A 26086-nucleotide genomic window follows, 5' to 3' on the forward strand; every position below is an offset into this window, starting at 1 on the left:
GTACAGTGTGCACTCGGCTTTAATTATGCAAGCACTGAATATATGACAAATTAATTGGTTTATCACAGTACCATGACATCCTTGCTCAAGTTGTTACAGTGATTGAATATAATTCTAAACCATGATATAACAGGCCAAAAGGTCTCACATCACTAGTTTATCTGTTTAGGAAGCACTAGTAGAATAATCACGACACATGTTTAAAACAATTACACCTGAAATGAACATTTACATTCAATGTATAAATCAAACATGACCATAGCAGAGTTTATTGATAAATTTAGCAATCTTCCAAATATGTAATTGAAAAAAGTGTCACCAACAAAAAGGTATATAACACGTGCCAATGAGTCTTAGTGGTAACAAGTTATTACTGTTCTGCTCTTACACAAGAGTCAATTCAGTAAGTCACAGAAAATTTTTCACGCAGCTTGAAGCAACTTTCAGGAGTGTAAGCGGACTGATCTGACATGAACATACTGATGTTTCAGACTCTTACTGGAAAGACTCTTTCAAAAGTCAATGCAGCAGCACTGCAGACCTCTGAACATGCATTTCCAGGTACTTTATAGGCTTTAGTAAGATGTAGGAATATTCAAAAAGAGTATCCAAGGACTGCTTGTACATGAACTTATTGAATGCAACCTTACAACTTCAGTTTTTCTTCACTTTATTTAATTAAACTAAAACTAGAACAAAACGAAGAATTTGGGTTACAGTTTTTGAGCACTGACTGAACCTCATCGTATCATACCTTATCAGAAAGGACAATTAAGTGCGGTAACATTCTTCAAAGCATTTACATTTTTAACCAAGTTAAAGAACTGACAGGAATCGTGGAACAGGAATGATCCTTTTATTTTTTTATGCATGACTTGAATAAATGTCCTTTTAAGTAAAAATGTAATGACTAACATAGTGTATAGTAATTGTGAATGATTGATTCATTAAATAATTCATTAATAATGAAATAATTGTCGGTGCTTGTAAGTAAACAATCAAAGGCTACACAGCTTCAATGACAAAGAAACAATTATAAACCCAAAACCAGTGTGGCGTCACTGCCACATTCATTAAATGGCATTAGACAATATGCATGTAAATTCTGTGGGATTAAGCTAAAAGTGTGTCAGGACACTCATCAGAGGAACAAGTATCAGCATCAGAGAACCACACAGACAAGAAGCCTCAGATACCTTCACTTGTTCTGGGACCCACTTATCTGTGAACAGGGGATATAATGAAATGCAGTGAAATGTAATGTATTCATAACAGAAATCTTCAGAAACCTTTATTTACAAATGATTAAAGTAAATGAAATGTTCACCTGTGTTCCCTTCAGACAACACCAGAGGACCCATGGATATGGAAGCACTGTCATGGAAGTCCAGAGACCTGCCCTCTCTCCGCCGGTGTCCAGAGGCACAGTCCTAATAGAGAACAAAATCCCTGTTAAACATCATTGATATTTAATTCACAGTAGATCAGTTTTTTCTTTGTGAAAGGAGTGCACAAGAACACAAGAACTGCAGTGTTCAGCCAAAACAAGTATTTTAGCAGCCTTTTGGTGACACTGAAGCATTTGATTAATTTAAGGCTTCACTATGTAACTTTTTTGTTCTAAATAAACTACATTTTTAATAATTACAGAGCATATTGTGCATCTATCTTCCAAACAGTGTTTACGACTTACCCTGAATCACTACAGTAAACCTATAATAATTATTTATATTTTGGAGCTGTCAGGACACATTTCGCAGGAAAGTGCATACTCTATCATTCTTCTATGCGTGTTTACTTCATATCCATAAATAAAGTAAAGAAGGTCAGGCTACTACTAAGCTATAGACAAGTCAAGTCAAGTCATCTTCATTTATATAGCGCTTTTAGTTAGTCCAGCTAAAGTTAGTTTTGATTGATTCACTTCCGTCGCAAAGGTCATTAGTTATTAACTTAGGGGCTGCTAACACGACACCGTTTATAGAAACCTCTTAAGTTCTTTCTGCGCAAACTTTCAAAAACGCAAACCCGTGAGAACGCTGATGGCGTGCACGTGTATTACGAGTTCAGTCTATAGGTATGTGCGTTTGAATATATGTGCGCAGGCGTGTAGTCCTTCCCTACAAACCAACCCTCAACAAACTACTTGTCAGGCCTTAAAATTTATAATACAGAATTTTTATCGCTTCCACGTAGCCACGCGAACCGGTATTATCCCGACAACGCTTTGTCTGTAGAGAGGTAAAGGGAGGGAGGGAGGGAGGGAGGGAGGCCTTCACAGGGGAGAGACTAGTTGACACTTCAGGACTGCGCTGTCGTCGCGTCCAGGCTCAGGTCCTTCATCAGGTCTGGATACAGCCTGGATCCGGTGGACTGCGGTAAACCTCGGGATAAACAGAGAGACTAATATTAGCGTAGACGTCATTCTTCTTATGATGTAACGAGTAAATCAGGATTTATGGGAAGTGTTCCCGTATGCAGTGGAAGGTGTCGTAGTAGCTTGAAGCCACAACAAATTAACCTCAAACTGAAGTGTTTGCAAGCAAAAAGTGAAAGCAAAAGACATACTATAATAAAAACACCCGTAATAAAAACACAAATCAGCATCGGCTTGGCTTTTCAGAAATACATTTAGTTTGCATTGCATCACATTTGCTGTGCATTTAGGGCAGATCCTAACCCGTCCCCCCACCACTAACCCTAAATCCACTGCAACTACAAACTCCACTCTAGCAAATGCCAAAAGAACCAAAGAAACCAAAAGAAAGTTGGTTTTCCAGTCGTTTCAGGAGTTCGAAACAGCTTGCCAAAGCAAACTTTCAGGAAAAGACCGCTCCGACTGGTAAACACCTTCGTAATACCATTGGTCCGTGGCAATTACATAATAGGTAGATGTGTGCTCTGTGGCTCCCCCTTCTTTGTCGTGGAAATCTTTTCCGGTTCATCACTATGATCAGAACTTTCTTAACTGCTGTTTTCTCACCGCTGTTATTTTTGTTGTGCGTTTATTTAGTTATTGAGAGGAAAGTACGCAGCACATACACCAATGAGCCAAAACATTATGACCTGAAAAATATGCTGTTGGTCAAAATATATGTCAAGGCATGGACTCAAAAAATATGCTGCCAAAACAGAACCAACTCACCAAGGCATGGACTTTGAATGTGTCTTGTGGTATCTGGCACCAAGAGGTTAGCAGCAGATCCTTTAAGTCCTATAGGTTGCGAGGTGGAGCCAGAACATGTTGGTCCAACACATCTCACAGACGCTCAGTTGGATTGAGATCTGGGGAATTTGGAGGCCAGGGCAACATCTTGAACTCTGCACCATGTTCTTCAAGCTATTCCTGAATAATATGTGCAGTGTGGCAGGGTGCATTATCCTTCTGATAGAGGCCACTTCCACCAGGAAACACCATTGTAATGAAGGGGTGTACCTGGTCTGCAACAATGTTTAGGTAGGTGGCACATGTCAAATTTAAGGCCACATTAATGGCCGGACCCAGGGTTACCCCGCAGAACATTGCCCAGAGCATCACACTCCCTGCACCGGCTTGTCGTCGTCCCACAGTGCATCCCTGTGCCATCACTTCCCCAAGTAAACGGCTAACACATACACAACCATCCATGTGATTGTAGTGACTGAGACAGATCAAACACACAATTATTTTTTATATTTAACAAATAACCCACTATACCCCTCACCCATCAAACAAACCATGAGGTAGAGTTCAAAGGCACTGCCCCGGAGAGCAACTAACACCACAAATACAGAACCAGGCATTGGTTACCATGGCTCAAAGGCACTTCAGAAAGATACGTTTTAAAAATCAAAGGAATTTAAAGAGTTTTCCCTGTCACTTTATTCTCTAGGAAAGACAAGATACATAATGCCCATAAAAAAAAGACTTCTTTCCATTAATTTATAGACAATTTTTTATGAATGAACATGCATATCCCCAAGACATTGTGTGTATTATTACTGTTTTGTATATTGTAAACTTAGTTTTCTGCAGGACCATGAGGTGGGCCATGGTCCAGTCTTGGAAAGTTTTATAGAATGGTGCGAGGAGTCATTCCTACAGTTAAATGTCGCAAAAACCAAAGACATGCGGTTTGACTTCCGTAGGAAACCACCTGCCTTGCCATGTACCATTATAAATGGCTCAGCAGTGGAGACTGTCAGTCAGTATAAGTACCTGGGAATTATACTGGATGATAAACTGACCTTTGAGGCCAACACAGATAGGATCTGCAAAAAGGTCAATCAAAAACTGTTTTATTTAAGGAAACTGAGGAGTTTTAATGTTGAAAGTTCACTTATGAAAATGTTTTATTCATCATTTGTTGAGTCAATTCTTACATTTTCAATGATTTGCTGGTTCGGCAATCTTAATTTGATTAGAAAGAATAGGCTGGGAAGTTTTGTTAAACAGTGTCTGAAGATCACTGGTGTCAATCTTAATGATCTGAGCCAGGTCTACCAGATTAGGTGTGTCCGGAGGGCAAATGCCATTTTGGCGGACCCTTATCACCCTCTACACGCAGAGTTTCGGCTCTTGCCGTCAGGGAGAAGGTTTGCCTTCTCTAGAAAGGCAAAGTCAAATCGATACACAAGATCATTTGTACCATTAGCTGTTAAATACCTGAACCAGCTCTAAACATCGCAATTTGTAACTTTTCCAGGATGACATCTATGGGTTAATTGTGTTATTTTTATTCATTTTGTTGTATTTTTTACTGTATTTATGTGTTGGCTGTGCCAATGGTTGCTGTGGAACAAATTGCCCCTTGGGGATAATAAAGAAACATAACATTGTCTTTTGTATTATATACTGTTTTATGCATGCCTTATGATATAATTATTAGTTAATGTAACTTTATTGGTATAATGTTTCATGTCAAAATGATCCTCGTTTAATTGATTGCACATTGCAGTATATTATCTGTTGATAGCGTTCATGCCTGCTATATTAATCAAGAGTATAAAGGGACACAAAACCGTCAGCCCACTCTGATAGTGCAAAGGAACTTTTCCAACTTGAAATTATACCCTTTTCATTGGTCAAGTGAAACTGGAGAGGTGCGACCACTGCAGAACTTAAAGGAACACGCCGACTTTTTGGGACTTTAGCTTATTCACCGTATCCCCCAGAGTTAGATAAGTCATACCCTTCTCATCTCTGTGCGTGCCGTAACTCTGTCTGACGCACCCACCGCTAGCCTAGCTTGGCACAAAGACTGGTGGTAAACGGCTCCAGCTAGCATACTGCTCCCAAAGTGACAAAATAATGCCAACATTTTCCTATTTACATGTTGTGATTTGTATACATGTTATTACAAAGTACAAATTACTTTTATATTATCATATGTACACATGTTGCAAAAGTATGGGCAGGTAGGTGACATATATGGGTTTAATATATATATTTTTTGTCTTTCTAATACAAACAGTCGCTGAGAAACTGAAGGAAATGTAAAAAGTGTTGCAACCGCCCCCACTCTCCCCTATAGTCACAGCGTGTACAAATAACAAGGTCACATGAGACACAGCCGTCTTCTAACCGTACACATACTGGGAACTATATTCTCAGAAGGCGAAGCACTGCTACTTCTGCGGAGGGATTTGCTTGCAGCACCTGAGAAGCCCCGTGGTGAGGAGCAGAGAGTTCGCTCAGAGTTGGTTGGAGTAAATCACTCCTTTTTGTTATCTCATCGTCAATTTTCATTTAGATATTCATCTAAACACCTTTCTCAGCAGTGTGGGTGACGTAGAGATGATCGTTAACAGTATATCGCGGCAAAGGTGTTTCCAACAAAAAATAACTTTGCCGTGATTATATTGTGGCCTTAACCATAACCACCATGGCACAGCGCGGATGAATACAATGTTTTGAGGAGAATGTGAGGCTGTCAGTCATCACCCCGGTGTGGATACTGTCATTCACAATCACAGATTCTACTTTTTGGAAGTACGACCAACATAAGAATTTTCACCGGGAAATGTTGTCTGAACAAGTAAGTAACATCCACTTTTGTCCTGGCCAACTAAGGGGAAAAAAGCATTGCAGTAAATCACGGTGATTAAATCTAACGATTGCTTATCATATCACGTCAAACTGTGCAAATTATACTTTGTCCACAAATTGTTAATGTTAACAACATCAGCATTGCGCGACTACATTTAATGCCCTTCCGATATTTATCCTTGTTTTCGCATGGGCCGGTTGCAGTCTTTTTTTCTCTGAAGTCCGAAGTCCTTTCGCGTTTGTTCGGGTGAATCTCCAGTTGTCACTGGTGATTGTCGTTTGAACCTTTCTGGATCCGCCATCAAATTGATAAGTTTAATTATATCAAGTGCTATGAGAAAAGGCTATAAATATCCACCTCCAACATCCTCACACTCATAGCCGACTAGCCGAGACTCCTTCTTTATGTGTACAGATGTGACGTAATGACGCAAAGACATGCTCGAATTTCCTGCGGAAATCCACCAGTACCACTGGAATTAAATACATTATTACAAGCTTACCGTTTTGAATCAAGCTACAGCAAGCAGAGAGTTTTGAACACTGGCTGGTTATGTACTTTCTCAAAAAATTATTTTGGATAATTTTTAACCCCAAAAAAATACGGACTGCAGCATTAACATCAATGTGGTGATGTTAAAGTAACAGCAATAAATCCGTTACAAAACATTTTACAAAAAATAATTCAGCACCATTATGAGAGGTTTTGTTATCTCACCGTTGAGCAGCGATTGTTTGACAGAAGGCAAAGGTGAACAGCACAGTGCAGGTAAAGCTTAGTGGAGTTTGCAGTGAAGATAAACATCCCAAAGGAGAAACGGCTGGATGTCGAGACGCCGTTCTGCTGCAGATCCACTGTGTCGTCATGTGGATTGGGACACCTGAGAAAATCAATAATGACAAATTCTTCCTTTTTGAAACAGTCAATACAGAGTGATCTGTAAATCATCACACATTTGCATTCCATGTACAAAAAATGGAATCTTGTCATTTAATTCTGAAATACTGAAAGACTAATATCTATGACAATGCTAAAACTGCTTAGAATATAATTTTTTCAGTAAATAATGTTACACTGAGTTAAGGCTAAGCTTAAAAGAATAGAAAGAAGCCCTGCTTTACTCTGAAAGGATGAGATCCCAGCGGAGGCTGTAATCAGGATCATTCACAGGTGTAGCCCAACACGTGTCCATCACCAGGGCAAACTGGCGGCTGTCGACCCCCTCAACACGAACTTCCACGTGCATCTCCTGGTCGAGCTCTGCATCCACACGACCAGTGAAGGGCCGGGTAAACTCATCATCCTCATATGGAAGCATCCGGACCCGATATCTGCCTTCACCAGCGGGGAGGATCTTGCGCACCATGCTGATGAAATGTTCAAGATCCATTTAAAAAGAAAACAATTGCCTCAACTCAATCTATATTTAGAAATGTAGATTAATACATTTATATTATATTATATTATATTATATTATATTATATTATATTATATTATATTATATTATATTATACAGTACATTACATATATTTATTAATTTTTATACTGTGCATTAGCTTTTCCTGCTTAAAAGTTTTCCACCTCTCCAGTGGGTTGATTTCCAAATTCATGGAAAGTGTTTGTGATTGAGGATAAACACAGCTGAAAGAAAGCTTCAGGATTTTATCTCTGCTAATGATGAGATCTTCTGACCTCGGTGTCCCCAGAACAAAGTTATCATAGATGAAGTGGGTGCTGTTAGCCTGTGGACAACAAATGTAAAATTTAGTAATTTAACCTAAAATGAATTCAAAGTATTGCAACAGCAGAAACTAAGCCAAAATTTCCCTCAGTCAAGAGAAATATTGGTGGGTTACATATTAATGGTGGAGAATGTGGGCAAATGTTCCAAACTCTTTTCCCCAAAACTCAAAATATACACAAATAATACAAATAATTGGATGGTGTAAATAATTGAAAAATAATTTGGATGGTGCAATAAAAATAATTTGATGGTATATTTGAATAAATTATAGATAGTTAAACCTACCAGAAGATTTGTACCACAGATGTGTTCATTGTTATCAAAATGGAATTCCACTCTGCCATTCCGGACCGTTCCTTTGCAGCTGGGATCATTGAGGTGTAAGACATCAGCTGGAAAACCAGCCTCAAAGAGCTGACAGCGAGACACAGACATGGAGCCAGAGCTGCTTTCACAGGTTTCTGAGACATCTGAGATAAAAAGAAAAGCGAATTAATGACTGAATCTTGTATTATATTTTAAATTTAGTTGTGGAATGATACCAACCAAAAGAATCAGAATGTGGTGTTTGGTGGTTCTTTTTGCATAAACAGCCATAAACACCATTTTTCATCCCACAGCTTTCGTTCTCAGAACAGCTGAGTTCAGAACACAGATTTCCATCAACTAGAAGGGGAAGCACAGATTGATATAATACAATACTTCTTAATTTTCTTTTCTGCAATTAACCTCTGTTCTAGCTTGCTTCCTAAACAAGCATTCAATTAAACCTGGAATTGTACACTATGAATATTGCTGGCTCTGTGACAAGCTGCTTATTTTACACTATTTGAAGTCGCTTTGGAAAACAGTATCAGCTAAATGGACCTCACTAACACAAAGAAAACTTCCACTTTTACCATAGCTAAGCGTTGTGTGTACAAAATCTTACACCCTGACCAATTATTGCTCTTGGTCTCAAGTACTTTTTTTTCTAGTGAATTAAATGGATCTTTTTAACATTTATAATAATTTCCCTCGTGAGGTCCACTGATAATAATAGTTTGAGTTTTTCAACAAACTTTGCAACCACCTGAACGTTAGAATTAAATGTTTGTTTGTTTTTTATGATTTTTAGCTCCATGCATGCAGAAGATGAGACTTTATAAAAAGAAATATGATGATATGATATGAATAAGAATACACTAGATGAACTCTGTGGGCACATGATGAAGCAACACAAATAAAATATTTGTTCAATAACATGTTTAAACAGATGCATTATTTTCATTTAAAACATTGCATAGAGTTATATGAAACTTATCAGAAAAATTGGCTATTAAAACAAAACCTTATTGTTTTTATCTATTTATCTAGAAAGACAAAACTCTTACCTTTAGAGAGGTTGTGTCCACCGTCCACCCTGAAGGCCCAACGGCCTGTGACATTGACATTACTGGACCTCTTGAGTTTTGGAATAAAGCTCCCGTTGACTGATCCAGGAATCACAAAGTAGTGTGTGGACTTTACAGTGTCATAACCAGCCTGTATAATACACGTAAAAAAATGCAAATTATATATTTAAACTGTACACATACATACGATACACTTATATAGTATTGAATGGTAACATTTTGTTCTGATACAGAAAGGTTTCTTTTACCTCCACCTGACGTTCTGTTACAGAAATGTCACCATAATTCATCAGAATAAATGTAAAATTATTGCCTGAAATTAAAACCACTTGAAACGATGTTTCCTGCAAAGATTTGAAAAAAGCATAATCACTCTTAGTGTTCATTGTTCATTATTTTTAAACAAAATATTCATATTATTCAATGTTAGTATCAGTCACATTATTGCTCTTATTTGTATGAACATTACTGTGTGATCTCATTGTTATAATTGTTTTATTTAATGGAATTGAATTTAGTAAAAACAGTCACATTTCAGAAGCATAAACAAACTTACTGTGCCAGACATGGATAAGTAAGGGACTTTATCCCACGTTGCAACAAAAACCCAAGAAGCGTTGAAGGTCAGATTTGGGAAATGATTGTTTATATCCTGAGTGGCGCGTGTGAGAACACTTCCATTAGTGTACTGATGATATGAAACCACACCTCTCGCACTGTTGTCAAGGTCGGTCCAGAGACCAGCAATTATATCTTGGTTTTCATTAGAGGGAAAGGAGTATGGCAAATATTGTGATGAAGACTGATTGAATGTGAGGTGTCCATTATTATTCACCTGAAACATGAGATATATTGACAAAATCACAGCCACAGATGAGCTTATAATGCAGTCACTCACATTAAGACTTAGGGCCCTATCTTGCACCCAGCGCAATTGACTTTGTACACGACGCATGTATCATTCCTATTTTGCACCCGCGCACAGCGGACTTTTCCCTCCACAGACACACGTCAGTAAATTAGGGAATGAACTTGCGCTCCCGGGGGCAGTGCAGCAAAAAGAGGAGGCGTGTTCCGCCGCAAATGTTCCCTGGTGCTATTTTGCAGGTTTAGAAAACAATTTAGAAAACAAGTTAAAAACCTAGTCAGTGGCGTGTTGCGCGTTGCGCATGTTATTCATATGCTATTTTAAGGGCGCATGCTTGGCCATAATGTAGCGTGTGCACAACGCGCATACACTTTGATTCTCTCATCTACACAGAAGCAGCAGTTCTCATTTTTTCAAATCATACATTATTACAAGGAAAAATATTAACACATGAGGGGAAATTGTTGTGTCCATGAAGATGTGAAAAAATAGGCATAAATCTAGCTTACACATTTACCCAAATTATTATACGCCTGTTTAACAGAAGTTAATTTGGGTGTGTTTCTCCCATCCCCATACGATGTCACTTCTCTGTCTTTTACGGCCCTGACGAGAACATCGGTCTCCTCGGATGTGAACCGCTCCTGGCGTGCGTCTGGCAAATCCGCCGTTATAATAGCAATCCGCCATGGAACAAGCGCGCCTGCTCTTAAAGGGAATGTGAGATGTCGCTCTGATTGGTTTATTTCACGTTACGCCCAAACCACACCTATGAGTAATGAAGCTACTTCAGACCAACACATTTTAGATTTGCGTCGGGCGTAAGAGTCATTTATCCCGCCGGTATAATAGCAACAGCGCCCGAGACCCGCCCACAAAGTTACTTGCGTTTCGCGCTTGATACTTGCCTTTCAGATCGTTAAAATAGGGCCCTTAGAATCAAGATGAAATCCAATTCTTACATAAATCTGCTGGTATGTTCGGCCAAAGAACAGAAAAGTCCTTAACAGCTGAATTTTAATGGAGCTTCCATCATCAGCTGCAGCATTTCTTGTGTCTCCTGATGAGCCGAAAGGGTAGAATATTTCTGGTGCTGCTGTGAGAATAAACAAAAAATACAGAAGATTTGACATTTACATTTCACAGTGATTTGTGAGGCTCATTTTGAGTTTATGTCATGTGAGAGGAATCTGGCTGCTATTAGTAGTGGGACATGATGACCTCTGATTGTGGACTGGAGTTACTGTGGACTAATATTGGCACCCTTGGTAAATATGAATAAAATGTTGTTTATCTTTTTTGTTTTCACAACAATCTATCCTTTAACTTTGGTAAAATTATAGAAAATAAATAAATAAACATTTCTCCAAAACTTGTGCCACAATTATTTTCACCCCTAGAAATTCTAACAAATCATATTGTAAGTTAAGTTCACCTGAGTGTTTAAGAAAACTTAAGTTGTAAGTCATAACTTCCTGCTCTAATTATGTGATACGCAAGCCAAATTCCTCATCCATCACAATAAGAAAGACTGAAAATTGTGTAAAAAAAACGTGTAACAAAATGTTGTTGAGAAGATGAGGAAGTTGATGTTAGAAAAAAAATATTAAAATGGCCATTTCCACAATCGAGGAAATAATTATTCTGAGAGCTGTTTTCTAATGTGATTTATATTCAGTATAAATTCGTTTAGCTATGATTTTTTTCTGCACTCTTGTGTAATGGTCAAACAAAACAAAAGTCTTTTATAAGAGAGTTTATAAAGGAAGCAAGACAATATTGTACCAGTGGTTGTGATTGGTGGAGTCATGGATTCTATAGATGGGATCGTCTCCGTTGTTGTAGATGCTAATGGGATTGACTGGCTTGTGGATTCTGGTATTAGGAACAATTTTATGTGGCTTGCATTTAAAATAAATTATAAATATTACGTTCAAAAACAACAGTTAGGTTCCACTTAATTTAGATAGTCCACTTTAGACATTCTACTAACTATAAGTAACTTTGCAACAACATGTCAACTAACTCTCGTTAGAGTATTAGTAGACTGTAGTAGACTGTCAGTAGACTGTTAGGTTATAGTTAGGTGTTAGGGTTCAGGTTAGTAGAATAAGTTGACTTGTAAATGCCAAGTTACTTATAGTCAGTAGAATATCTGTTGGGGACCATCAAAATAAAGTGTTAGCAAATATTAAGCAGACAGTCTACTAATACTCTAATGACAGTTAGTTGACATGTAGTTGCAAAGTTACTGATAGTTAGTAGAATGTAGAAGTGGACTAAAGAAATAAAGTGTTACCAACAAGGTTCTCTTACATAAACGAAGGGCACATGTAAATATATTTACCTGCACAGTATGCCAAATGGCAGGTAGTTGGGCTCACAAACTCATAGACATAATAATCTCCTGGACAGGCTTTGACTTTAATGGGATTGGATTGGAACATGCAGCAGTTATTGCTCCAGTGACCGCAGACATCTCGAGTGACCACTCCATCCTCAACTGTTGGATGTCCTCCGTTCAGCCACAGTGGAGCATGAGTGCCACAACTATACTCATCAACACATGTGTCTGGCATCTGAACGCTCTGACCCTGAATGAAGAGACGGTACCAGCCGTTCCAGCTGACCCAAGTGTCACACATTATTTGAGAGGAATGTTGATTGTTGGTGGCTCTCCATGAATCATCCAGGACAGTGTAGTTGTTGCAGGGGTCAACAGGGGGAGCTGTTGTTATGAAAATATTACAAATATACATTTTTCTGAATTAATAAATGAATGTTGTTTTATGTATCATTTTTGTAGTCATGAAATAGTTATCTCCAGATTAATATTTACTTAAGTTCCCTGTTTTATTTGAATTTTAAGTTCAAAGCTGAAGACAATTTGTCTTGAACTTTCAGAACATCTCCTCTCATTTAGGTGACAAAACAAGTGTTAAAAACAGCCAAATTGAGTCACTTTGCAATTGAGCACAAAGATTACAAGCAACTTGACCTCAAGAAGTCAATGCTTTCAAAACACGCTTTGACACTTATTTGCAAAATATATTTATATATATTTTCAAGTGGTGATCTACGATCTATGATCTTAAAAATCAGATTTTGATTGTTCTTTCAGATTTAAAACATCTTTAAGAACTGACACTCCCTCCCCAGTCAAAAACAAAACATAAATTGAAACTAATCTGCAAAATATCTTGTTCCTAGATCTCTGCTTTTGATTTGATTTCATGGCTTATTACGCTTGCATGTATTATTTGCTAATTACTTCATTTTGCATCTTGTTCATGTAATTCTCAAACTAGTGTCAGTCTAAGATAGCCAGGGGGTCTAAAAATCTCCCAAAACCAGTAATAGCCAAGTAATATTGAGACAAAGAACGACACTACACTATAAAATTGAATTAATGTATAAAAGGCCATCAAATTACGCTCTGATTCTTTTATATTTTTGTGTGTACATGCAGTAATTCCCCGTCTCTGATGATTGGTGTATGTGAACATGGGTTATAAACTGAGTTTAAGACACACTGGTGGTTAAGTTTTCATTATTAACAAAGTTTCAGTACTTCACTTTATCTAAAATTGCATTCTATGTTCATTTTAATATATAGAGTCTGAATTGCATACTCATTTGTGAGCTGTATTGCTTCTTCCTAATGTGTTTTTTACAGAAATTATTATGAATTTACTTAATGCGATAAACAGGAACATTTCAAGAGATCAAGTTTAATAAAAACACATCCAAAAAAGATGCTCAAGAGAGTTTATGAAGGAAGCAAGACAATAGGCTACTTTACCAGTGGTTGTGATTGGTGGAGTAATGGATTCTATGGATGGGATCGTCTCTGTTGTTGTAGACGCTGATGAGTTGGACTGGTTTGAGGCAACTGGTATTAGGAACATTTTATATCAACATCAATAATTTTTTAAACAAAATTCAGAAAAGTTAATGGCTGAAGATCATATGAGTAAGTGCTCACCTACACAGTAAGCGCCACAAAATATTGGCTTGACAAACTCATAAACATAGTAATTTCCTGGACAGGCTTTGACTCTTATATGGTGGGATGTGTAAGTACAGCAGCCGCTCCATGAGGAGACACAGACCTGACGGGTGACCACTCCATCTTCCAGCTGTGGGTGAGGGCCGTTGAGCCACAGTGGTTCACTTGTGCTACACATGTGCTGATTTACACATGATTCTGGCATCTGAGTATTTTCACCATTGTAGAACATCCTGTACCAGCCATTCCACTCCACATTATAATCACACATACTATAGTAGTAAGAGTTATTATAGTAAGAGTTGTCTGTGGCTCTCCAAGGCTCATCCAGACTGGTATAGTTGTAGCAGGGGTCGACACTTGGAGTGGAGAAAGATACTACGCAGAAAGTGTGCATTATAATAACATAAAAACCATCAATACAATTCATGATAATCATGACAAAAAAAAAGATGAATAAATATACCTGCACAATATACAGGAGCTGGGATTGAAAGAGTTGGTCTGGTAAATTTGTAGACATAATAATTTCCAGGACAAGTTTTGACTTGGATTGGGTCGGATCTGTAGCGACTGCACTGATCATAGTGAGTACCGTAAACTTCACGAGTAACAACTCCATCTTCTAGCTGAGGATGAGAGCCATTAAGCCACAGAGAACTAAAACTTCCACATGACATGTGATAAAAACACCACTCAGGCATCTGAGCACTTGATCCATTAATGAAGAGTCGATACCAGCCATCCCATTCTACACGAGTGTCATCATGATCAGATATGAATCCATAACTAGACCAGTAATTGAGTGTGCTTCTCCAGTAGTTGTCGAGTATGTTGTAGTTATTGCAGGGGTCATAATCTGTTAGTGAGAGATGATGAGACCAAAACATATTATATTTCAATGATGAACTTCACAAGAACAAATCTAAACCAGTCAAACTACAAATAATCATGAGATTCATAAACCATTTATACATAACATGACTGTGTCAGATAGTGATGGTTCAAGTTAATGTATACAAATTGCCATTTAAACTTTAATTGGAAAAAAACAAGAGCAAATTTGGCTGTTGAGATTCATATATTTACTCATATATATTTTATACAACTTACTCAAAGTGATGGTAGATCCAGTGAATATATCTGGACTTATAGTGGAAACCGCCTGTGAAATAGTGTTGACATCTAAAAAGAAGGAAATTCATGTCATGAGAAAAATCATTTTAAAAGGTTTGAAAGACTTAATAAATACAAAAAGCACAGTACCTATACAGTATCCTGAACACCCCCATACTGGATTCACAAGTTCATAGACATAGTAATTGCCTGGACACGCTTTCACTCGGATGGGTTTTGTCTTATAATCACAGCAGCCTCGCCAATAATAACCACCACAGACCTCCCTGGTCACCACTCCATCCTCTATCTGAGGGTGAGGATCACTGAGCCACAGATTATAATTTGTGTTACAGCTGTATGAACTAACACAGGTCTCTGACATCCGGATGTCCATTCCATAGTAGAAAAGCCGGTACCAGCCATTCCAGGAGAAAAGTTCATCACAAATGTAATCTCCACTTTCATTGTTGGCTCTCCAGGGACGATCCAGAGACTCATAGTTGTAGCAGGGATCACTGCTGATGCTTTGGAAAGCAACTGTCATGGACAAAAGATATCTCTGTATTATACACTTTCTATTATCTACCTGCATATACACCAGGGGCCTCATGTATAAAACTTTACATAGATTTCATCCTAAAAGTGTGTGCACGCACAAAAGATATTGCATACGCACGAAAGTTTTCAAATTTGTAAAACCCACACCAAATCCTTCCAATATTATCCATATATGGATCTTACGACGCCTAGCCTTACTATGCATAACCTTATCTGCATATCATTTTATGGGGTTAGAATTGTTGCATTGTTCCCAATAAATACATTGAGATTCACAAATAAATGTAAAGATTTTCACAAATTAAATCAAATTCACAAATAAATAAAAATGAGATTTGCAAAAAAAAAAAATAAAAAAAAAAATTCTGCCTGGCATTCATTTGTGTTTTGCTTCTTGTGCATTTGTGGATCACAGCACGCATTTGTGGATTTTGAAACACTTTTAGTTTCAAGACGTGCAGACAAATCCACAAATAAGAGGACTCCACCCACCGTCAAAAAAAAACGTTAATACCAAAAAAGTAAAAAACTGGTCTTTAAGACCATTTTTGAGACATTTTAAAAATGATATACATATCTTGAGTGATTTATGTACCCATTAATCGACAGTGGTGGTTAACCTGCAACATGGCCTTTAAGCTAATCAGAAAACAGCCATATTGCGTTGACCAATCATAGCTCACTCCAACCACGATTTGCTTTACAATTAGGGCATTATAAGGCCCATAAAATTGGTACAGTAAAAGGTTTTTAATATGTGGATTTCGTTACACCATTTGACTGTGTATCAAGCCAAGCCACAGTATTATATTTTATGAGCCTTTGAAAATGCGAAAGAAACAGCACACATCTCTGTTATAGGAACAACACGTTATGGAAGCGTCACGTTATTCAAGGTAGAACAGAAAAGCATCAATAAGCAGCTGACTAATGAATAACTAGATTAAACCTAGACATAAACATGCAAGTTTGTGTAATAGGTCAAATTACTGTCACACAACAGTTTTAATGACACATTTGAGCAGCTCCGTGGATCTAACGATCTATAGAGCATTATAAATAGTATTTTAAACATTAAATAAATGTATTATGATTCCTTTTGTTTGTAGAGACATATATGTGAGTTCTTTTTAAAGTTTGAAAGTTTGGTTTGCGAAGCAAGAACAAAAAAAACAAACAAAAAAACAGAGGGAACATTGGCCATGTAATGTCTGACATATTTCACAGCGCAAAGAATTTTAATTAAGAGTATTTAATCATTCATCAGCACTTTTAAACATTTAGGCTACCTACAGAATGACCCCTCAAAAGTGTGCAAGTTCTAGACTTCTCAAGTATGACAGACTCATTTACTATACAGTATGAACGATTCCCTACTACACTTGTTTCATTTCTACATTTGGTAACACTTTACAATGTGGTTAATTTATTAAACATTATGTATTGACTACCATGAACTAACCATGAACAATACATTTGTTACTGATTTTGTTGATCTTTGTTATTTAATCAAAAATGCATTGTTCATTGTTTGTTCATGCTAGTTCACAGTGCATTTACTAATGTTAACAAGATTTTAATAAAGTATTATAAAATGTTGAAATTATAATTAACAAAGATTAACAAACGCTGTATAAGTGCAGTTCATTATTAGTTCATGCTAACTAGTGTAGTTAACTAATGTTAACTAATGAACCTTATTGCAAAGTGTTACTCTACATTTTTATGGAAAAGCAAAAGATAGAAAGAGGAATTGAAGGTTATAAAGTGAAAAAATGACTGTACCTGTTGGTCCATTGGTTATTTCACCTGTTAAAACAAAATTCAAGCATAAAGATTTAAATTTAGGAGTATCTTATTAGTTCACATATTTGAAAGTGTCAATCCAATGAGACATATTTGGTCAGTTATAGATTTTAAGATGTATAAAACACTCACCATTAACCAGCAGGATCAGTGACGCACACAGTGAAATTAGAAACCTCATTGTGACAAACAGATCTGTAAAGACAACATCTCAAGATTATACATCTGCAAAAGGAATAACAGCAATAGATTTGTTTCTATATATATCTTCATTTCAACTTGTAAGCCATTCAAATCCAAACAAGTAATTTAAATATAATTTACATGAAATAACTTTACCTGAGATCAGAGCAAACTCAGGGAGATTCTCTCTTCAGTAGTTCAATACAGTGATGCTGAACTGCAGCGCTCACAATCTTATCAGTGCCTTTAATAACTGTGGGTGGAACATTACTGGAACGCTTAACAATACCTTAAAGCAGTGTTTCATTTCTTCTTATTTTGTAAGAGATTGTATCAATGCTTGCCATTTAATTGGGTCACTTCATTGTGCAGCTCTGTTGTGTACTGGCTGCTCTGATATTACAATGGACACAATAGTTAATCTAAGTTGACCTAAAATCAGAATTAATCTAGATAAGCAAGATTCCCAGGAACTATATATATATTGTATGTACACACACACACACATACATATATACACACACACATACACACACACACACACACACACCAGTAGTTTAACTCTTAACTTTAGGAAGCACAAGTAGAATCAGCACTATATGTTGAAAACAATTACATAATTTAACACATTTAAAAGGAACATTTACATTAAATGTATTAATCTCCCAGCGAACATCACACAACATGACCACTGTCCACTTAGCAATCTTCCAAATACATTCTTTAAAAAAAAAAGTAAGCAACAAAAAGGTTGCTCTCATGTAAAGATCCATTCATTAAATCATACAGTTTCAGTCTCATACTGGAAAGACTCTTTCAAAAGTCAAAGACTTTAATAAGATGTAGGAATATTTAAGAAGAGTGTCAGACTGCTTGGACATGAACTTGTCAATAGTCTGACACTGAATGTATAGCCTTTCAGTCTTTCTTCACCTTATTTAATTAAAAACTAAAACTAGAACAAAAACAACTTTGGTCATTTGAGCAATGACTGAACCTCACAGCATCTTACCTTTTTCAGAGAGAATAATTCAAACAGTGCGGTAACATTCTTCAAAGCCTTTAGAATTGAAAACACAGTAGTCAACATTTGAAGTGGGTCAGAAAAGTTCATCAAAGTTGTCCTAAGACAAGAACGGATATTGTTCAAAATTCACGTAGAAAGGTTTTGATCCACTTCTACTGTAGAATCACACTTACACATTATAGAACCATTATGGAAAACGATCAAAACGATTGCAATTATTACAAATACTTATCTTTCTTACTATTCCTGAATGTAACTGATCACAAAAGGCAGACCATAAAGCCACTTTACTTACTTATCTAAAAAATGTATTACCTTTTGGGTTACTCTCTGCATTATGTCCTCATCATATGATTTGATATACTAGATAAAATATGAATCTGTAATTTTTAAAGATGGTGCTGCACTTATAAAATATAAAAGTAAGGAGGTGGGTGCCATTTTGTTTGAGGGGAAAATGCTTTTCTCTTGTTTTCCTGTGTTGTCAGGGAGCCAGGGAAGCTCAGTTGTTGTTTATTTAATAATTGTGTTGGTGTATGTACAGGCAAGTTATACCTAAAGTTAAGTTAGGAGTCCTTTTGTTTGTTGTTTTGGCCCTGCTCGCTCCTGGGGCTCGTACCATGACGGTAGTTAAACAAAATCAGGGTTACGGGATTAGTTTTGAGTTGAAAAAACAAAACCAATCAGCCTTTCTGACAACGACCATCAACTTTCTCTGTTAACCCAGGCTTTAATCCTGAGTGTGTGGTGTGTGCACATTAAAGTGTGACATCAGTAGCGAACAAACGTACTCGGTTACTAACGTAACCTCGGTTCTCTCTAGAAGAGGGAACGAGTACTGCGTTTTTGTAAAAACGCTACGGGAAAAGTCTCTTTTCACGAAATACTGAAGCAAAAAATTATCCTTAATTTTCATAAATGTAAAACGCGTTGCGGCAGTGCTTAGCTATGGCGAGACGGCTTGCAGCAACTGCATAAGCCTATCGAGCGAGGCCTGAGGTGACGTCAGGCCAATGAGGACGCTTCGCGCCCTCCTAGCCATTTCCCGCCGAGACGGGTGTGGCTAACCTCTATATAAGGAGCTCGAGAAGGCTGATTCACTTGATTTTCATCGCCGAAGCGAACCAGAGTGAACCGTACGCACGGCAGAGAACGCAGTACTCGTTCCCTCTTCTAGAGAGAACCGAGGTTACGTTAGTAACCGAGTACGTTCTCTTACGAGAGTCCTCTCGTACTGCGTTTTTGTAAAAACGCTACGGGAACCCCTTGTAAAACGCCGTGCGTGCTGGGATAAAGACACCGATCACTGGAAGCTAACCAGGTGTACAGTGCATAATCACCAGATAGACTCAAAGAGCCTGGGATTAAGGGAGGGGAACCTTAATTCCCTATATTGTAACGTCCGCAGACGTAAAACATGACCTCACAGAGAGAGTCTAGAGACAAGAGGGGATTCCTCTGTCCTTATATGGTTGCGTCAGCAGACGCGAATATGACATCACATAGACAGGGTGGGGGAACCTGAACTAAATGTGGGAAATGTGGGTCTTACACAGTTCTGCCCATAAGACAGTCGGCAGCGCGTTGCGCATGCGATTTCAGTGTTCTAGTTAGACAGCTGAATCGGCTATACCGATAGTAGCTTAGCTTGTAAGGCGGGAACCTCTAGGTTGTAAAACCTGATAAATGTAGACGGCGAGGCCCAGCCCGCCGCCGTACATATATCCTGTAAGGAAATCCCGCTGGACCAAGCCCACGAGGAGGCAACGCCCCTCGTGGAGTGCGCTCTAACTCCCAACGGGCACTGGAGGCCCTTGGCAGTATAAGCCAGCGCTATGGCGTCAACTATCCATCTGGATAAGCTCTGTTTCGACACAGCCATTCCCTTGGAACGTCCACTGAACGAGACAAAGAGCTGCTCAGTCTGTCTGAAGACAGCCGAGCGGGACACGTAAGCTCTTAGAGCCCGAATGGGGCAAAGAAAACTTGAGTCCCCTTCCTCACTTGATCCCGGCAGGGCAGACAGGGAGATAACCTGAGCCCGAAATGGTGTGTTGAGGGACTTTGGCACATAGCCATGCTTAGGTTTGAGTATGACTTTAGAGTCGTTAGGTCCAAACTCCAAGCACGCTGGGCTCACAGAGAGCGCGTGCAGGTCGCCTATGCGCTTCACCGAAGCGAGAGCCATCAAGAACACTGTTTTGAAAGACAAATGTTTGAGGCTAATAGATTGGATAGGCTCGAAAGGGGCACCTTTCATGGCCGCCAAAACCGTAGAAAGGTCCCACATAGGGACTGAAGGAGGCCTGGGAGGATTTAGCCTCCTAGCTCCCCTGAGGAAGCGGATGACTAAATCGTTCCTTCCTAGAGACTGCCCCAGCGTTGTTCCAGAAAACGCTGTAATAGCCGCCACATAAACTTTGAGCGTGGAAGGGGATCTGCCCTTATCCAACAGCTCCTGTAGGAAGGAGAGAACCTCCGTCACCTCACAATCGAGAGGTGATAGGCTCCGAGCTGTACACCAGCCGGAGAAAACCGACCACTTCGAGGCATAAAGCCGCCGAGTTGACGGCGCCCTGGCCTGAGTGATGGTATTTATCACTCCCTCTGCGAGGTCAACGGATAACCGTTGAGCGCCCACACGTGAAGGGACCACAGCTCCGGGTGTGGGTGCCAAATTGAGCCCCTGGCCTGCGAGAGGAGATCTCTCCTCAATGGCACTGGCCATGGAGCGATGTCTGCTAGCTGCATCAGGACTGGGAACCATGCTTGGTTCTTCCAGAGCGGTGCTACAAGCAGCACTGAGCATTTCGTTTCCTTGACCCGCTCTAACACCTGTGGCAGGAGGGAGACGGGGGGAAAGGCATAAAGCGGGCAGCGCGGCCACACGTGGGACAGCGCGCTGTCGTTTCTGGAAAAGAACACGGGGCAATGAGCGTTTTCGCGGGACGCGAATAGGTCCACTTCCGCTCTGCCGAATCTTTCCCACAACAGCAGGACTGTTTGCGGGTGTAGAGACCATTCGCCCAGGGGAATGTTGTTCCTGGACAGCCTGTCTGGGCCCACATTCTGGAGCCCAGGCACATGCACTGCTCTCAGCGAGCGCAAATTGTGCTGAGCCCATATTAGGAGGCGTTTCACCAGCCTGTATAGGGCTGTGGATCTCAGACCGCCCTGGCGATTTATATAGGACACCACGGCCGTGTTGTCCGAACGGACTACGACGTGTTGGACCTTGATTTGGGGACAAAAACGCGTCAGCGCATTGTGCACTGCCAGCATCTCCAGGCAGTTGATGTGTTGGAGCTTTTCTCGTTTCGACCACAGGCCGAAGAACGGTCTGCCCTCGAGCAGCGCTCCCCATCCCGAGGTGGATGCGTCTGTCGACACCATCCTCACTCCCGAGGAAGTCCCCAGGCTTACACCTGATCGGTACCAGTCGCCCGCCAACCAAGGTATTAGGGCTGCCACACAGCTCTGATTGACCTTGAGACGTAACCGGCCGGACACCCACGCTCCGCGCGGAACTCGCGCTTTCAACCAGAACTGCAGAGGGCGCATGCGGAGCAAGCCCAGCTGAAGAATCGGTGATGCTGAGGCCATGAGACCTAGCATCCTCTGAAACGTCCTGAGCGGGGTAGTCGCGCCGCAGCGGAAAGATCTCGCTGCGCGCTGAATGTGCAGCACGCGCTGTGGCGACAGCCGCGCTGTCATAGACTGTGAGTCCAGAATGGTACCCAGAAACGAAATCGTTTGACTGGGGTTCAGTGAACTCTTCGTCCAATTGACTGTGATACCAAGATTCTCGAGGTGATCGAGTAAAATGGTTCTGTGCTCCACGAGCTGTGATCGTGATTGAGCTAGGATCAGCCAGTCGTCCAAATAGTTCAGCACTCGCATGCCTCTGAGTCTGAGAGGAGCGAGCGCTGCGTCCATGCACTTCGTAAATGTACGAGGTGCCAGGGACAAGCCGAACGGCAGGACTGTATACTGGTATGTCTGACCCTCGAAGGCGAATCTCAAGTATTGCCTGTGATGTGACGCTATTTGTATTTGAAAATACGCGTCCTTCAGATCTATCGACATGAACCAGTCTCCTCGGCGAACATGCGCGAGGATTTTCCTGGTCGTGAGCATTTTGAAACTGCGTTTCACTAATGCTTTGTTCAGCCGTCTTAGATCCAGTATGGGTCTGATACCACCGTTCTTTTTGGGGACTAGAAAGTATCTGCTGTATAGCCCCCCTTTGCTTTGAGCTAGGGGTACATGCTCTATCGCCCCTTTGCTTATCAGTTTTGATATTTCGGCGCGAAGTAGGTGTGCTACTTCTAAATTCGCCGAAGTTTCGACGCGCGCTGTGAAGCGGGGGGGCGTCGACAAAACTGTAGCGAGAAGCCTCTCTTTATAATGCCTAGCACCCAGTCCGAAACCCCTGGGAGCGCTGCCCATGCTACTGCATGGCTGGCTAAGGGCTGGATGCGAAGCACGCTCTGTTCGTGTGACAGAGGTGCTTCGGGGTGCGATAACATAGGCGTTATGCCTGTGGCATTCGAGGCGGGGGGCGCGCTTATTACAGCGGGCAGAGCGCTCGTCCTCGACCTTACTACAGTGCTTAACTGAGTGAGGGAGGGCTGAGCGAGTTTCGCGGGACTCATGTCTGCTGGTAAATGTGGGCGGGACGCGAGCACATTCACTGCTTTGGACGCGCTGTCTGCCTGAGCAGAGCGAGCGCACACAGGTCTCGTTTTTACAGAGAGCCTGTGGTCTGTGAGACATAGTGTATGTGGGCACTGGGAAGTGGGCACTTTCACTACATTTGAAGCGCAATCGATCTGAGTCGATTTTATGTGCGCGAGCCCTAAGTGTAGGGCTGTGCTTATGTGTAGGGATGGGCACTGAGGAGTGGGCATCGACACTACATTTATAGCACCATCGGCCGTGGCCGGGACACCAGTGAGTAAGTGTGGGCGCGGGAGAGCGGGAACAGTTACTGCAATGAGTGCACTGTCTGTCTGAGCAGAGTGAATGCACACAGGTTTCGTCTTTACAGAAACCACAAGGCATGCAGAACATAGTGTTTGTGGGCACTAGGCAGTGGGCACGTTCACTATGTTGCGTGCGTGATCGACCCGAGTCGAATATATGAGCGCGGGCCCTGTGTGAAGGGCTGTGCTAGTGTGTAGGGATGGGCACTAGCAGTGGGCATCTTCTCTACACATATAGCATCATCGGCCGTGCTCGTGGGCAGCAAAAAACACGTCTGCAGTTGCCTCTCAGGGAACAAACAGAGTGATTTGCATTCGGCGGCATAAATATTTTCTGCCGGCCGGCCTGGGGTTCGAACCTCCGACCCCCCGCGCGCAGGTCTAAGAATCTACCACTGGACCACAGTGAAGGTACATTGACAAAGTCAGCGCGAGTATTATCCGCACTGGCGTTTGCTTGTCAGGCATGTACCACGTGCTTGTGGGCAGCAAAAAAAAAAAAAACACGTCTGCAGTTGCCTCTCGGGGAACAAACAGAGTGATTTGCATTCGGCGGCATATATATTTTCTGCCGGCCAGCCTGGGGTTCGAACCTCCGATCGCCCGCGTGCAAGTCTAAGAATCTACCACTGGACCACAGTGAAGATACATAGACGGCATGTACCACGTGCTCGTGGCCAGCAAAAAACACGTCTGCAGTTGCCTCTCGGGGAACAAACAGAGTGATTTGCATTCGGCGGCATAAATATTTTCTGCCGGCCGGCCTGGGGTTCGAACCTCCGATCGCCCGCGCGCAAGTCTAACAATCTACCACTGGACCACAGTGAAGATGCATAGACAAAGTCAGCGCGAGTATATCCACACTGGCGTTTGCTTGCAGGCCTGTACCACGTACTCGTGGGCAGCAAAAAACACGTCTGCAGTTGCCTCTCGGGGAACAGACAGAGTGATTTGCATTTTCAGAACGCCTGCAAATGTGAGAAGAGTGGAAATCGCCCAGATTCAGCGGGGCTGAAAACACTCCATTCTCTTTCGCCAGTGACGCGCGGGAACCGTAGAAACGGTGTTCGGTTGTAGGCAAGCGGGTACTACGCGCTCGCTGGCTGCAAAATGCATCTCTGCAGTCGCCTTCAGGGGACTTACAGAGCAAAGCATTGGCGGCATAAATATATATGCCGCTAGACCGGGATCCGAACCCCGGTCTCCCGCATGGAGACACTATAATTCCACCACTGAGCCACAGGGGGATACAGGCTTTGAAAGCGGCGTCAACATGTATTCTTCGGCGTTTGCTGGCAGGCAAGCGTGTAACAGACTCACTTTCTGCAATAATATTTCCAGTCGCCGAACAGGGAACTGAGAAATGTGAGAGAAAAGAGTTCAGACCGACCAACGGTGGGACTAAGAACACTCTTTTTTCCTTCGCCGGTGAATGACGCGTGCAGAGGCAGGGTAGCTTTTCTTGTAACGTAAAGAAAAACTAATCCCGCCGTCCGCTTCCAGGAAGGGCAGCCTCGGAAAGGATGCCTGGCGAGTCCTCAGAGTCACCGTAGGCAATTGGCTCGGAGCGAGCGCGAGCGCTGCCTGAGAAGGCGTCTTGAAAAAGACGCAGCTCTTTTAGGGGTGAGTGTTGCAGCGAACACACACACACACACAGAAAACAGAGCAATAGCAATAAAGGATATAGGCGTCGGAAAGCGCAGCAGGTACGGCTGCCTGTAGAAGGCGGCGTTGGCCAGCGGCTTCGAGGGCTCGTCCCGCTGAAGTGCTTGCTTCGAACGACGCTTGCTTCCGTGATCAGTGATCCAGCGATGCGTGCGCTTCGCTGAAGAGATAAAAATCAAGTGAATCAGCCTTCTCGAGCTCCTTATATAGAGGTTAGCCACACCCGTCTCGGCGGGAAATGGCTAGGAGGGCGCGAAGCGTCCTCATTGGCCTGACGTCACCTCAGGCCTCGCTCGATAGGCTTATGCAGTTGCTGCAGAGCAGCCAATGAGCGAGCAAGCCGTCTCGCCATAGCTAAGCACTGCCGCAACGCGTTTTACATTTATGAAAATTAAGGATAATTTTTTGCTTCAGTATTTCGTGAAAAGAGACTTTTCCCGTAGCGTTTTTACAAAAACGCAGTACGAGAGGACTCTCGTAAGAGAACAGTCACAAGCCTTGAAACATTATGTGCCATTAAATTTTCTCTTCTCCCAAAGATTAAGACATTGAAGAATAGGAATTATATACTGTAAATGCATTTACATAACAAGAAGAAAATATCTTGTTATATCAGTGCAAGTGAAAGTTATCAAGTAGATAATATATAGAGAGATTTGAACATGTAAGCTCACATGTAGTCATTTATAAAGCTCTATG

The 26086-nt window shown here is 41.0% G+C and overlaps 1 protein-coding gene across 1 annotated transcript; it reads right to left on the reverse strand.

Annotated features, from left to right (window-relative positions):
* Window positions 1-1112: 1112 nt before the first annotated feature.
* LOC311306301 (uncharacterized protein) lies at window positions 1113-21504 on the reverse strand (the record flags this gene model as incomplete). The annotated part of the gene is made up of 20 exons (XM_084434624.1): window positions 1113-1222; window positions 1328-1430; window positions 6747-6909; window positions 7151-7396; window positions 7611-7771; window positions 8059-8243; window positions 8320-8439; window positions 9147-9245; window positions 9876-10002; window positions 10998-11131; window positions 11821-11910; window positions 12383-12763; window positions 13838-13927; window positions 14021-14422; window positions 14511-14903; window positions 15158-15229; window positions 15311-15700; window positions 17507-17530; window positions 17660-17722; window positions 21429-21504. 20 exons carry the CDS (start codon window positions 21502-21504, stop codon window positions 1119-1121), a joined length of 3423 nt encoding a protein of 1140 aa, XP_084290750.1. The 3' UTR covers window positions 1113-1118.
* Window positions 21505-26086: the final 4582 nt, after the last annotated feature.

The sequence above is a fragment of the Rutilus rutilus genome, assembly GCF_951802725.1.
Source record: "Rutilus rutilus genome assembly, chromosome: 16".
Taxonomy (NCBI): domain Eukaryota; kingdom Metazoa; phylum Chordata; class Actinopteri; order Cypriniformes; family Leuciscidae; genus Rutilus; species Rutilus rutilus.